Raw genomic sequence first — 13,056 nt, 5'->3', positions numbered from 1 at the left:
TTAACATTAGGGTACTGTAATTAATTTTAATTACAGTACTCTCCCGAGTGGCGCAGTGGTCTAAGGCTGTGCTACGAGAGATCCTGGTTCGAATCAAGGCTCTGTTGTAGCCGGCCGCGACCGGGAGACCCATGGGGCGGCGCACAATTGGCCCAGCGTCATCCAGGGTAGGGGAGGGAATGGCCGGCAGGGATGTAGCTCAGTTGGTGGAGCATGCCGTTGGCAACGCCAGGGTTGTGGGTTCGATTCCCACAGGGGGCCAGTATGAATTTTTTATTTTTTTTATAATAATAATAATAATGTATGCACTCACTAACTCTGGATAAGAGCGTCTGCTAAATGACTAAAAATAAAAATAAAAAATAAAAATGTAATACTCAGGGAGAAAAAGGTGTAGATTCACGCGCAGAGCGGCAGGTGTTTATTACGCCTTTACAGAAGACAGGAATCGTGGTCACAGGCAGGCAATGGTCATACACAGGTAGGCAAACAGGCAGGAGAATCAAAACTAGGACTGAAGGCTATAACTGGTTCTCACAAACGAGCTAGGAAAAGGCTTAGTAGAGTCAAAACAAACAATACCTCACAAGGCACAAACAGAATGAACTGAACTAAATAAGGAGCTGATGAGACCAGGTGAGTAACTAACACAGGTGGAATCAATGAACAAAAATGAAAGACAGGGCTACGTTCAAGAACACAAAGAAACAGGGCTACGTTCAAGAACACAAAGAAACAGGGCTATGTTCAAGAACACAAAGAAACAGGGCTACGTTCAAGAGCACAAAGAAACAGGGCTACGTTCAAGAACACAAAGAAACAGGGCTACGTTCAAGAACACAAAGAAACAGGGCTACGTTCAAGATCACAAAGAAACAGGGCTACGTTCAATAACACAAGGTGAACTGAGAAAAATAAATACACAACCTTAAATTGATTACATAGATCACACAGAAGAGAGGTTAATATGTTAATTAAACTATGTTTTCTAGGTGGAAGGTTTACCCTGTGTATGAGATTAAAATGTATCAGCTGATGATTAGGATTGTTAGATGAACCCACTAAGTTCCTGATGAACTCAACTGGTGAGCCTCTTTAGCAGCTAGTTCCATGGACACACTGATTTCAATGTCCTTTGCCAAGGTCAGATGACTTTCAGTCAACAGTCTCTTTTGTGTAGCTTCACTCCGTAGCCCAAATACTAGTCTGTCTCTAATGATGTCATTTAGAACAGCATTAAAACTCAGTGTTCTGGTAGTTTCTTTAATGCAGCAGCAAACATTGTTACTGATTCTCCCTCTTCCTGATGTCTCCTGTGGAACCTGAACCTTTCAGCATAAACTAGTGGTTCTGGTGAAAAATGTCCTTTAAGTATCTCCACAATATCCCCATACGTCTTATTACCTGTTCTGTCTGGCTGTAGCAGGCTGCCTAGTAAATGAAATGTCTTTGGCCCCATTACACTAAAACATGTAGGCACAATGTTGTCCTCATCCATGTCATTTAGAAGAACAAAATATTCAAACCATTCTGTATATGAGCTCCACTGATCAATACTTTCATCAAACTGTCCAATGTTTCCAACAATTCCAATAATTGTTCATTTCTCAATAAGCTCCTGATTGTCACTCACTTCAATATTGTCCTCAACCAAAGCAATATTTTCCTCAGTCACGTGATCTTCATTCACTTCACTCACTGACGTTTCCTCCTAAGTTCGCTCATTTAGCAGATTTAATTAAAAGGTTTGTCTTCACAGTTGAATAAATGTCCTTTCCTTTAATCACTGTATATTCCTCCTTTTTAATCACGTTGTTTTCCCACTCCGATGTCCGTCTCCAGTCCTTTTCTGCCGTCCATGACGATATTAACTCCAGTGGTGGAAAAAGTACCCAATTGTCATACTTGAGTAAAAGTAAAGATCCCTTAATAGAAAATGACTCAACTAAAAGTGAAAGTCACCCAGTAAAATGCTACTTGAGTAAAAGTCTAAAAGTATTTGGTTTTAAATATACTTAAGTATCAAAAGTAAATGTAATTGCTAAAATATACTTAAGTATCAAAAGTAAAAGTACAAGTATAAATCAATTTCAAATTCCATACATAAAGCAAACCAGACAATTTTCTTGTTTTTAAAATGTACGTTCAGCCAGAGGCACACTCCAACACTCAGACAATTTACAAACAAAGCATTTGTGTTTAGTGAGTCTGCCAGATCAGAGGCAGTAGGGATGTTCTCTTGATAAGTGCGTGAATTGGACCATTTTCTGTCATGCTAAGCATTCAAAATGTAACGAGTACTTTTGGGTGTCAGGGAAAATATATGGAGTAAAAAGTACATTATTTTCTTTAGGAATGTAGTGAAGTGAAAGTAAAAGTAGTCAAAAATATAAATAGTAAAGTAAAGTACAGATACCCCCCAAAAAACTACTTAAGTAGTACTTTAAAGTATTTTTACTTAAATACCTTACACCACTGGTTAACTCTCTTTCTTAGCTAGCTCGACAATGCACTTGCCTCTGCTAGCAATACACTGTGCTAACATTAGCCTATTCTGTACCACAGAAAATAACAGTTTTAAACAGTTGTAAAAATCCACTTCTTCCAGACAGAATAGTTCCTGTAGATTCAGACGTACTGATCAACAATCTGTTGTTATGTCTCGTGGGTTTCATAACCACGTCTGTATAACAATTCAATAATGATGAGACAGGAGACAGGAATCAGTTCAACCATTTATCTGGAACGTGATCATCTCAACACATACAAACCCCCATGATGCTCTGCAGCACAACCCCAATATACAACAAATACATACATAAGTAAATGGACACGAAACAAAACTCATAGAGGAATTTAAATGTTCAGTTGTAGAAAGTAGGGCCATGGGATAGGGTCAGAAAGGTCAGTATGTTTGATAACTGGTTCCAGAGGTGACATAACAAGCATAAGGTCCATTATAACACAGTTAAGTAGAGGTGGGAGCTAAAAGCAGACATGGACAGTGAGACGGTGTGAGGAGGTCAGGGGTGAAACACTAGATCAGGACAGGTAGAAATGGCAGGGCTGGAAATAGACACAGAGACACATTCTGATCATGGCTCAGACCTGACCTGAGACACCCAAACAGAAGATGCCATAGCAAAGTCCTGTCCAGTAGGCTATATGGGATTTCCTTTCATCAAAATCCAACACATGGAAATGTGTCCAGTGTGTGTGTGTGTCCAGCATGTGTGTATGTGTCCAGTGTGTGTGTGTGTATGTGTCCAGTGCATGTGTGTGTGTGTGTCTAGTGTGTGTGTGTGTGTGTGTGTGTGTGTGTGTGTCCAGTGTGTGTCCACTGTGTGTCCAGTGTGTGTGTGTTCAGTGTGTGTGAGTTCAGTGTGTGTGTGTGTCTAGTGTGTGTCTGTGTGTTCAGTGTGTGTGTGTGTGTCCAGTGTGTGTGTGTGTGTGTGTGCCCAGTGTGTGTGTGTGTGTGTGTGTCCAGTGTTTGTGTGTGTGTTCAGTGTGTGTGTGTCTAGTGTGTGTGTGTGTGTGTGTTCAGTGTGTGTGTGTCCAGTGTGTGTGTGTGTGTGTGTGTGTGTGTGTGTGTCCAGTGTGTGTGCAGTGTGTGTGTCTAGTGTGTGTGTGTGTGTGTGTGTTCAGTGTGTTTGTGTGTGTGTCCAGTGTGTGTGGGTGTTTAGTGTGTGTGTGTGTGTGTGTGTGTCCCCAGTGTGTTTGTGTGTGTGTGTGTGTGTCCAGTATATATGTGTGTGTGTGTGTGTGTCCGGTGTGTGTGTGTGTGTTTGTCCTGCGTGTGTGTGTGTGTCCAGTGTGTGTGTTTGTGTGTGTGTTCAGTGTGTGTGTGTCCAGTGTGTGTGTCCAGTGTGTGTGTGTTTGTCCAGTGTGTGTGTTTGTGTGTGTGTTCAGTGTGTGTGTGTCCAGTGTGTGTGTCCAGTGTGTGTGTGTGTCCAGTGTGTGTGTGTGTTTGTCCAGTGTGTGTGTTTGTGTGTGTGTTCAGTGTGTGTGTGTCCAGTGTTTGTGTCCAGTGTGTGTGTGTGTTCAGTGTGTGTGTGTGTACATTGTGTGTGTGTGTGTGTGTGTGTGTCCAGTGTGTGTGTGTGTGTGTCAAGTGTGAGTGTGTCCAGTGTGTGTGTGTGTCCAGTGTGTGTGTGTCCAGTGTGTGTGTGTGTGTGTGTGTTTAGTGTGTGTGTGTGTGTGTCTAGTGTGTGTGTGTGTGTGTGTCCAGTGTGTGTGTTTGTCCAGTGTGTGTGTGTGTGTGTGTGTTGGTGTGTGTCCAGTGTGTGTGTGTGTGTCTTTGTGTGTGTCCACTGTGTGTGTGTCCAGTGTGTTTGTGTCCAGTGTGTGTGTTCAGTGTGTGTGTGTGTGTGTGTGTGTGTGTGTGTGTGTGTGTCCAGTGTGTGTGTGTTTGTGGGTGTTAAGTGTGTGTGTCTGTGTTCAGTGTGTGTGTGTCCAGTGTGTGTGTGTGTCCCCAGTGTGTTTGTGTGTGTGTGTGTGTGTGTCCAGTGTATGTGTGTGTGTGTGTGTGTGTCCGGTGTGTGTGTGTGTTTGTCCTGCGTGTGTGTGTCCAGTGTTTGTGTGTGTGTATGTGTGTGTCCAGTGTGTGTGTTTGTGTGTGTCCAGTGTTTGTGTGTGTGTGTGTGTGTGTCCAGTGCGTGTGTGTGTCCAGTGTGTGTGTTTGTGTGTGTCCAGTGTGTGTGTGTGTGTGTGTGTATGTGTGTTTGTGTGTGTCCAGTGTGTGTGTGTTCAGTGTGTGTGTACAGTGTGTATGTGTGTGTCTAGTGTGTGTGTGTGTCCAGTGTGTGTTTTGTCCAGTGTGTGTGTGTGTCCGGTGTGTGTGTGTGTGTCCAGTGTGAGTGTGTGTCCAGTGTGAGTGTGTGTTTGTGTGTCCAGTGTGTGTGTGTGTGTGTGTGTGTCCAGTGTGTGTGTGTGTGTGTGTGTGTGTGTGTGTGTTCAGTGTTTGTGTGTCCAGTGTTTGTGTGTGTGTGTCCAGTGTGAGTGTGTGTTTGTGTGTCCAGTGTGTGTGTGTGTGTGTGTGTGTGTGTGTGTGTGTGTGTGTTCAGTGTTTGTGTGTCCAGTGTTTGTGTGTGTGTGTCCAGTGTGAGTGTGTGTTTGTGTGTCTAGTGTGTGTGTGTGTGTGTACAGTGTCCAGTGTGTATTTAACATAGGGACACTGAGTCCCCAACCATAACCCTAAACCCTGGATAGAGGGGCTCAGTGAATGTGGAGTGGAATGTGTTCAGGTGGGTCAGTGTGTCAGAGGAGACTCTGTAGAAGGACAGAGTGCCGGCTGGCCAGTCCAGATACACTCCTACTCTGTGGGAGCTGGAGGAGGGGACGTCTATGGTAGTGGACTTATTATTGTGCCTGGCAGAGTAACTGTTGTCAGAGCAGGTCAGACTCCAGGACTTGTCATTGTATCCAATCCCACAGTCCTTACCCCTTCCTCTCCTGCTGATTCCTTTATATGTAACTCCTATATCAGCCCTTCTCCCACTCCACTCTACCTCCCAGTAACAGCGTCCAGTCAGACCCTCTCTACACAGCACCTGTTCCCAGACCTCAAATCTCTCTGGGTGATCAGGATACGGCTGCTTCTCTCTCCTCCATGTCACCTTTCTGTTCTCCTCAGACAGAGAGAGGAATCTGTTTACTGTGTTTGGGTCCAGTGTGAGATCACAGACATCTGATGGATGAAACCAGACACAATATTAGAAATCATCATCATCCTGAACACACACACACACACAGCCTGAACACACACACACACACACACACACTGAACACACACACACAAACACACACATCCTGAACACACACACACAAACACACACACATCCTGAACACACACACACACACACACACACACAGCCTGAACACACACACACACACACACACACACACACACACACACACAACACACACATCCTGAACACACACACACAAACACACACACATCCTGAACACACACACACACACACACACACACAAACACACACATCCTGAACACACACACACAAACACACACACATCCTAAACACACACACACATCCTGAACACACACACACACACACACAAACACACACATCCTGAACACACACACACAAACACACACACATCCTGAACACACACACACACACACACACAAACACACACATCCTGAACACACACACAAACACACACACACATCCTGAACACACACACACACAAACACCCTGGACACACACACCCTGAACACACACACACCTTCAAGCATGAACACACAAAAGTAACACGAACACATCCTGAACACACACACACACACAGACACACACATTGTCAAAGCAACTCTTTGTAAACTTTGGTGTCCCTGATTTGTGCTTCTGTAGAACTACAGCTGATATTTAATATGACCAAGTAAGTAATGATGGTGGTCTTTGACTTTGACTTCACTTGAATTAAGACTTATTCTTAGTCATATTCTTCACATCAGTCAACACTCACATTTTCTAAGTCCAGGTTTCAATGTGTTCTCTCCACCATGTTCCACACTGTAGCGGTAAGCAGAAGAACAGACAGTCATTGAGGGATACACCTGAACTCACACACACACACACACACACACACACACACACACACACACACACACACACACACACACACACACACACACACACACACACACACACACACACACACACACACACACACACACACACACACACACACAGTCTTTATATAACTTAGTCCAAGTGGTGGTCAGAATGTTTGTCTTAACTAGCCTGATAACTCCAACATGTCTGATATGAACATTGACATAAACCCTCTACATACTTGAGTTTCTCCAGTCTGCAGTGTGGATCCTCCAGTCCAGCAGAGAGCAGTCTGACTCCTGAGTCTCCTGGGTGATTGTAGCTCAGGTCCAGCTCTCTCAGGTGTGAGGGGTTTGACTTCAGAGCTGAGACCAGAGAAGCACAGCCTTCCTCTGTGACTAGACAGCCTGACAGCCTGCAAAGAGTCAAATCATATTAAAATCACACTGCTATTCTTTGGTGGTGAAAATAGTGGCAGTATATTTTTTCAACATTTTCAGATACATCAGTGTCCTGAAACCTGCCGTATCTATTCATAAATGAATGTATCATTATTAGAAATGATAAATTATCAAAGTATTACTTGTAGATAGAAAAATGCATATGACAAATATTTGAGTAGACTGACCAGAGCAGTTTAAAAAGCAGTATCAGTCAAAAGACAGACAGTGAGGTATCAGATTTAGATTGTATTGAGTATACAGTCCACACCATATCTATTTTGACGGTGAAGATAACATTTTAAATGTGGCTCTATACTCCAACATTTTGGATTTGAGATCAAATATTTCATATGAGGTGACAGTATATAATGTCACCTTTTATTTTATGGTATTTTAATACATATCTGTTTCAACATTTAGAAATGAAAGCACTTTATATATCTAGTCCCCCATTTGATGAAGTCAAACATATTCTGACCAATTCACTTATAGTGTATTAAAGTAGTCAAAAGTTGAGTATTTGGTCTGATATTCCTTGAACACAATGACTACATCAAGCTTGTGACTCAAAATTGTTGGTTGCATTTGCAGGTTGTTTTGGTTGTGTTTCGGGTTATGTTTTGCCCAATATTAAAATGGTTGTTGATAACTGGAGTAATTTTCTGTCTAAGTGAGTAAATAACATGTTTCTAAACACTACTAAATTAATCCTGATGATGCCTTGATTAAGAAAAATCATGAATGAATCACTACAGGTAAGGAATATGGGACCAAATACTAAACTTTTGACTAAATGAATTTGTCCAAATAATTACGACTTCTTCAAATGGGAGAACTAGATACATGAAGTGCTTTCATATCCAAACAGTAACACAGATATGTATGAAAAACCTAAAATAAAAGGTGACATTCTGTACGGTTGCCTAATATGAAACATTGTATCTCAAATCCAAAATGCTGGAGCATAGCACCACATTTAAAACTGTAAGCTTCACTGTCCAAACACATATGGTGTGGACTATGTGTGCCTGGTAAACACATGTGGATCTGGTGAACAGTTATCACTTGTTGACCAACTACAGGAATACTGACCTCAGAGTCTCCAGTTTACAGTGGAGATTCCCCAGTCCAGCAGAGAGCAGCTTCACTCCTGAATCCTTCAGGTCATTGTTACTCAGATCCAGCTCTCTCAGGTGTGAGGGGTTTGACTTCAGAGCTGAGACCAGAGAAGCACAGCCTTCCTCTGTGACTAGACAGCCTGACAGCCTGCAAAGAGTAAAATCATATTAAAACCACACTGCTATTCTTTGGTGGTGAAAATTGTGGCAGTATATTTTTACAACATATTCAGATATATCAGTGTCCTGAAACCTGCCATATCTATTCATAAATGAATGTATCATTATTAGAAATGATCATAATATTGCTTGTAGAGAGAAACATGTATAGTACGAATATTTGAGTAGACTGACCAGAGCAGTTTAAAAAGCAGTATCAGTCAAAAGACAGACAGTGAGGTATCAGATTTACCGTATTTTCCGCACTATAAGGCACACCGGAGTATAAGCCGCAGCAGCTAAATTGAATGATGTGTACATATATAAGCTGCACTGGACTATAAGCCGCAGGTGTTTTAATGTTTAATTACCATATGTAAGGGTTCGTGCACAGAGGGGATTGTCGGGAAAGAGATGGCTGCTTGAGGAAGCTCCCATTTATTAACATTTCAACAAACAAGTTTCATATTTGCATAACGTATTCCATCAAAATTAGTTAATAGCGTCACAATCATTTAACCACTTAACTTTGGTTATTTTTGAAAAACCTTGAAAAAGTGTGCACATCTTTGAATATGTATCTACATTATAGCCTACAGTAGTACCATAACAAAAAACAAAGCTTACAGCGCTTGACGAGGCAATATCAATGGCTAAATTAAATGTGTTTTTTAAAAAGTGCAAAATAAAGTGCCTGTAACACGACAGTAAGCGCGTAAACCTAAAGTTGCAGCAACACGGCTGCTTAAAATATACGGTAATCAGCCTACCAGAAAAGTCATTAATCCTCGTCTTCATCTTTTAGGCTAAGGTGCCGTACACGGCTGTAACCAGAAAAGTCAAGTCATTAATCCTCATCTCCGTCTTCTTCCTGCGTACTAAAACCACCAAAGTCCTCATCTTCAGTGTTGGAAACGAACAGGCTCAGGGTGGCTTCGTCAGCCACTCTCCTCTCTCTTTCGTTGACGCTCTCAAAACCAACGAACTCCTCTTCGTCACTGTCGGAATCGAACAGACTCTGAAGGGCCTCAGCTGTGGCGGCATCCTCCTCTTCATCACGCAGCAGTCCAGCCTTTCGGAACCCGTTAATGATCGTGGATGTTTTGACACTCCTCCACGCTATCAGGATCCACTCGCAAACTTGAGCGAAAGTTGCTTTTCGCATGCGACCAGTTTTGGTGAATGATTTATCGCCGCTAGTCATCCACGCCCCCCACTGAACGCGTAGTGCCACTTTGAACGCACGATTGACACTGATGTCGAGTGGCTGCAGATGCTTCGTTGTGCCCCCAGGAATCGAGTTTGTGCTCTTGATGGCTGCTTTCACATAATCCGTTATATGGGCCCTCATGCTGTCCAAAACGAGCAAAGCTTTTTTTGGGCGAAAGAATCCTCCAGGGCGCTTGACGTAGCACTCATTCAGCCACTCATTCAGCCACTCATTCAGCCACTCATTCATTATGCTTTCCATCATCCACCCTTTCTTGTTGACTTTAAAGGAGATGCCGTTCAGGATATTTTCTTTTGGCATTGTAATCCGCTTAAAAATCACCATTGGCGGAAGCTTTAATCCAGATGCTGTGCAGCCAAGAACACAAGTTAAATTCGTTCTCTCGTGGCCAGTGGGTTCTCAACGTGATGGACGATTCACCTTTCTTGTTAACAGTCCTAGTGAGAGGCAGGTCAAACGTCAAAGGCACTTCATCCATATTTATGATCTGGTCCGGTCCGATGGAATATTCCTCTATCATTCTTTGTGTGAATTCGCCGAAGTTTGTTATTTTTTCCTGGTAGTCGGGAGGGAGTTGCTGACACACAGTCGTCCGCGCCCTGATGGAGAGTCCCTTTCGTCTCATAAATCTGAAACACCAGGATGGTCCACCTCTAAAATTTTCAATTTTCATTTCGGTGGCGACTGTTTCAGCTTTCAGTCGGATCTGCACGGTGGAAATACCTCGGCCGTCTGCTCTCTGTGTGTTCACCCAATCTTCAAGAAAGTCTTCAAGTTCGGGCCATCTGCTTTTATTACCTCTGAAAGCATATTCTGACTTTTTGCATTGAGACAGTTCTTCCCGCTGGCGTCTCCAACGTCTCACCATTGACTCATTGATGCCAAGGCTACGTGCAGCAGCTCTATTTTCTTCTTTTACAGCCAGATTGACTGCCTTTAACTTAAAAGCTGCATCATATGCATTTCTACGTTTGTTTTCCATAATGAGGGTTTGTGCATGAAAACTTCCTTTGCACAAACTGTCTCGCTCTCGTAATGTCTGTCTGTCTTGCTCTCGTTCTGTCTCTCGTACCACTCTCGGTTCCACTTTTACTTTTGAGCGCTACCTGTCTCACTCTTTTCCGGCCTCCAGCTTTTCCTGCTGGAGCCCGCCGCTTAAAGGTGGGGGGAGCGGACCGGTCATAGAGCCCATACAGTTAAAGTTGGTGGACTGTAACCTGTAAAATCCATAGATTTAGGAGGTCTTCTAGTGGCCGTTAGCTGTAAAAATCCATAGATTAGCCGCACCGTTATATAAACCGCAGGGGTCGAAAAATTGGAAAAAAGGCGCGGCTTATAGTCCGAAAATTACGGTAGATTGTATTGAGTATACAGTCCACACCATATCTATTTTGACAATGAAGCTAACATTTTAAATGTGGCTCTATACTCCAGCATTTTGGATTTGAGATCAAATGTTTCATATGAGGTGACAGTATATAATGTCACCTTTTATTTGAGGGTATTTGAATACATATCTGTTTCACCGTTTAGAAATTAAAGCACTTTATGTATCTAGTCCCCCACTTTTGAAGAAGTCATAAGTATTCTGACCAATTCACTCATAGTGTATTAAAGTAGTCAAAAGTTTAGTATTTGGTCCCAAACTCGTTGGTTGCATTTGCAGTTTGTTTTGGTTGTGTTTTGGGTTATGTTTTGCCCGATAGTAACTGAATGGTGGATGATGACTGGAGTAATTTTCTGTCTAAGTGAGTAGATAACATTTTTCTAAACATCACTAAATTAATCCTGATGATGACATGATTTAGAAAAATCATGAATGAATCATGAAAAATAATAAGTGAGAAAGTTACAGAGGCTACAACAAAACATGCTAACCTCTCACCATTACCAATAACAGAGGGGGAATGATCCTTGTTCCTCTGTAACTTTCTCATTCATCATCATTATTCACGATTCATTCATGATTATTCATAATCATGGTAGCATCCACATGAATGTAGAAGTGTTCAGAAACATCTTCTATTCTTACTGACAATACAAGTGAAGTGACTCCAAAATGACAGGACATTATTCACCATTCAGTTTCTATTGGGAAAAACATAATCCAAAACACAACCAAGACAAACTGCAAATGCATTCAACAAGTTTGTAGAATCACAAGCTTGATGTAATCACTGCAGGTAAGGAATATGGGACCAAACACTAAACGTATGACTACTTTAATACAATATAAGTGAATATGTCCAAATTATTACGACTTTTTCAAATGGGAGAACTAGATACATAAAGTGCTTTCATTTCTAAACAGTAACACAGATATGTATGAATACCCTCAAATAAAAGGTGACATTCTGTACTGTCACCTAATATGAAACATTATATCTCAAATACAAAATGATGGAGCATAGCACCACATTTAAAACTGTAAGCTTCACTGTCCAAACACATATGGTGTGGACTATGTGTGCCTGGTAAACACATGTGGATCTGGTGAACAGTTATCACTTGTTGACCAACTACAGGAATACTGACCTCAGAGTCTCCAGTTTACAGTGGGGATTCCCCAGTCCAGCAGAGAGCAGCTTCACTCCTGAATCCTTCAGGACATTGTTACTCAGATCCAGCTCTCTCAGGTGTGAGGGGTTTGACTTCAGAGCTGAGACCAGAGAAGCACAGCCTTCCTCTGTGACTAGACAGCCTGACAGCCTGCAAAGAGTCAAATCATATTAAAACCACACTGCAATTCTTTGGTGGTGAAAATATATTTTATCAACATTTTCAGATACATCAGAGTCCTGAAACCTGCCATATCTATTCATATATGTATATATACACACTACTACTAGTCGAGAGTTTGGACACACCTACTCATTCAAGGGTTTTTCTTTATTTTTACTATTTTTTCCATTGTAGAATAATAGTGAAGACATCAAAACTATGAAATAACACATATGGAATCATGTAGTAACCAAAAAAGTGTTTAACAAATCAAAATATATTTTAGATTTTAGATTCTTCAAATAGCCACCCTTTGCCTTGATGACAGCTTTGCACACTCTTGCCATTCTCTCAACCAGTTTACAGTGGGGATCCCCCAGTCCAGCTGTCCAAACACATATGGTGTGGACTATGTGTGCCTGGTAAACACATGTGGATCTGGTGAACAGTTATCACTTGTTGACCAAGTACAGGAATACTGACCTCAGAGTCTCCAGTTTACAGTGGAGATTCCCCAGTCCAGCAGAGAGCAGCTTCACTCCTGAATCCTTCAGGTCATTGTTACTCAGATCCAGCTCTCTCAGGTGTGAGGGGTTTGACTTCAGAGCTGAGACCAGAGAAGCACAGCCTTTCTCTGTGACTCCACAGCCTGACAGCCTGACAGAGAGATCATCATGATTTCACAAACACACTGTTAATTTAACACCAGTAGTGTAGAAGGACAATGGCAGATGCATTTGGTTTATTCTCTCAAACAACATATAGATTCATCTTCTGTCTCCTAGAATTGTATGGTCATATTGTTATACAAA

General features: G+C 42.0%; 1 protein-coding gene across 1 annotated transcript in view; it reads right to left on the bottom strand.

The window, feature by feature from the left end:
• Positions 1-5,159: 5,159 nt before the first annotated feature.
• LOC311119086 (NACHT, LRR and PYD domains-containing protein 6-like) overlaps positions 5,160-13,056 on the bottom strand; it is a gene marked incomplete at its 3' end in the record, with an annotated part of 44,885 nt that continues 36,988 nt past the window's right edge. Inside the window, exons 10-15 of the mRNA XM_084193831.1 lie at positions 12,728-12,901; positions 12,059-12,232; positions 8,108-8,281; positions 6,814-6,987; positions 6,484-6,530; positions 5,160-5,686 (exon numbers count right to left, since the gene is read on the bottom strand). Of these exons, the coding sequence (XP_084049957.1) occupies positions 5,160-5,686; positions 6,484-6,530; positions 6,814-6,987; positions 8,108-8,281; positions 12,059-12,232; positions 12,728-12,901 (1,270 nt within the window). The remainder of the gene's footprint in view (positions 5,687-6,483; positions 6,531-6,813; positions 6,988-8,107; positions 8,282-12,058; positions 12,233-12,727; positions 12,902-13,056) is intronic.

Source organism: Coregonus lavaretus (assembly GCF_964263955.1).
Source record: "Coregonus lavaretus genome assembly, contig: HAP1_SCAFFOLD_4061, whole genome shotgun sequence".
NCBI classification, from domain to species: Eukaryota; Metazoa; Chordata; class Actinopteri; order Salmoniformes; family Salmonidae; genus Coregonus; species Coregonus lavaretus.
Note: the sequence above shows the minus strand (reverse complement) of the source record. Positions and strands in the feature narration are given on the sequence as shown.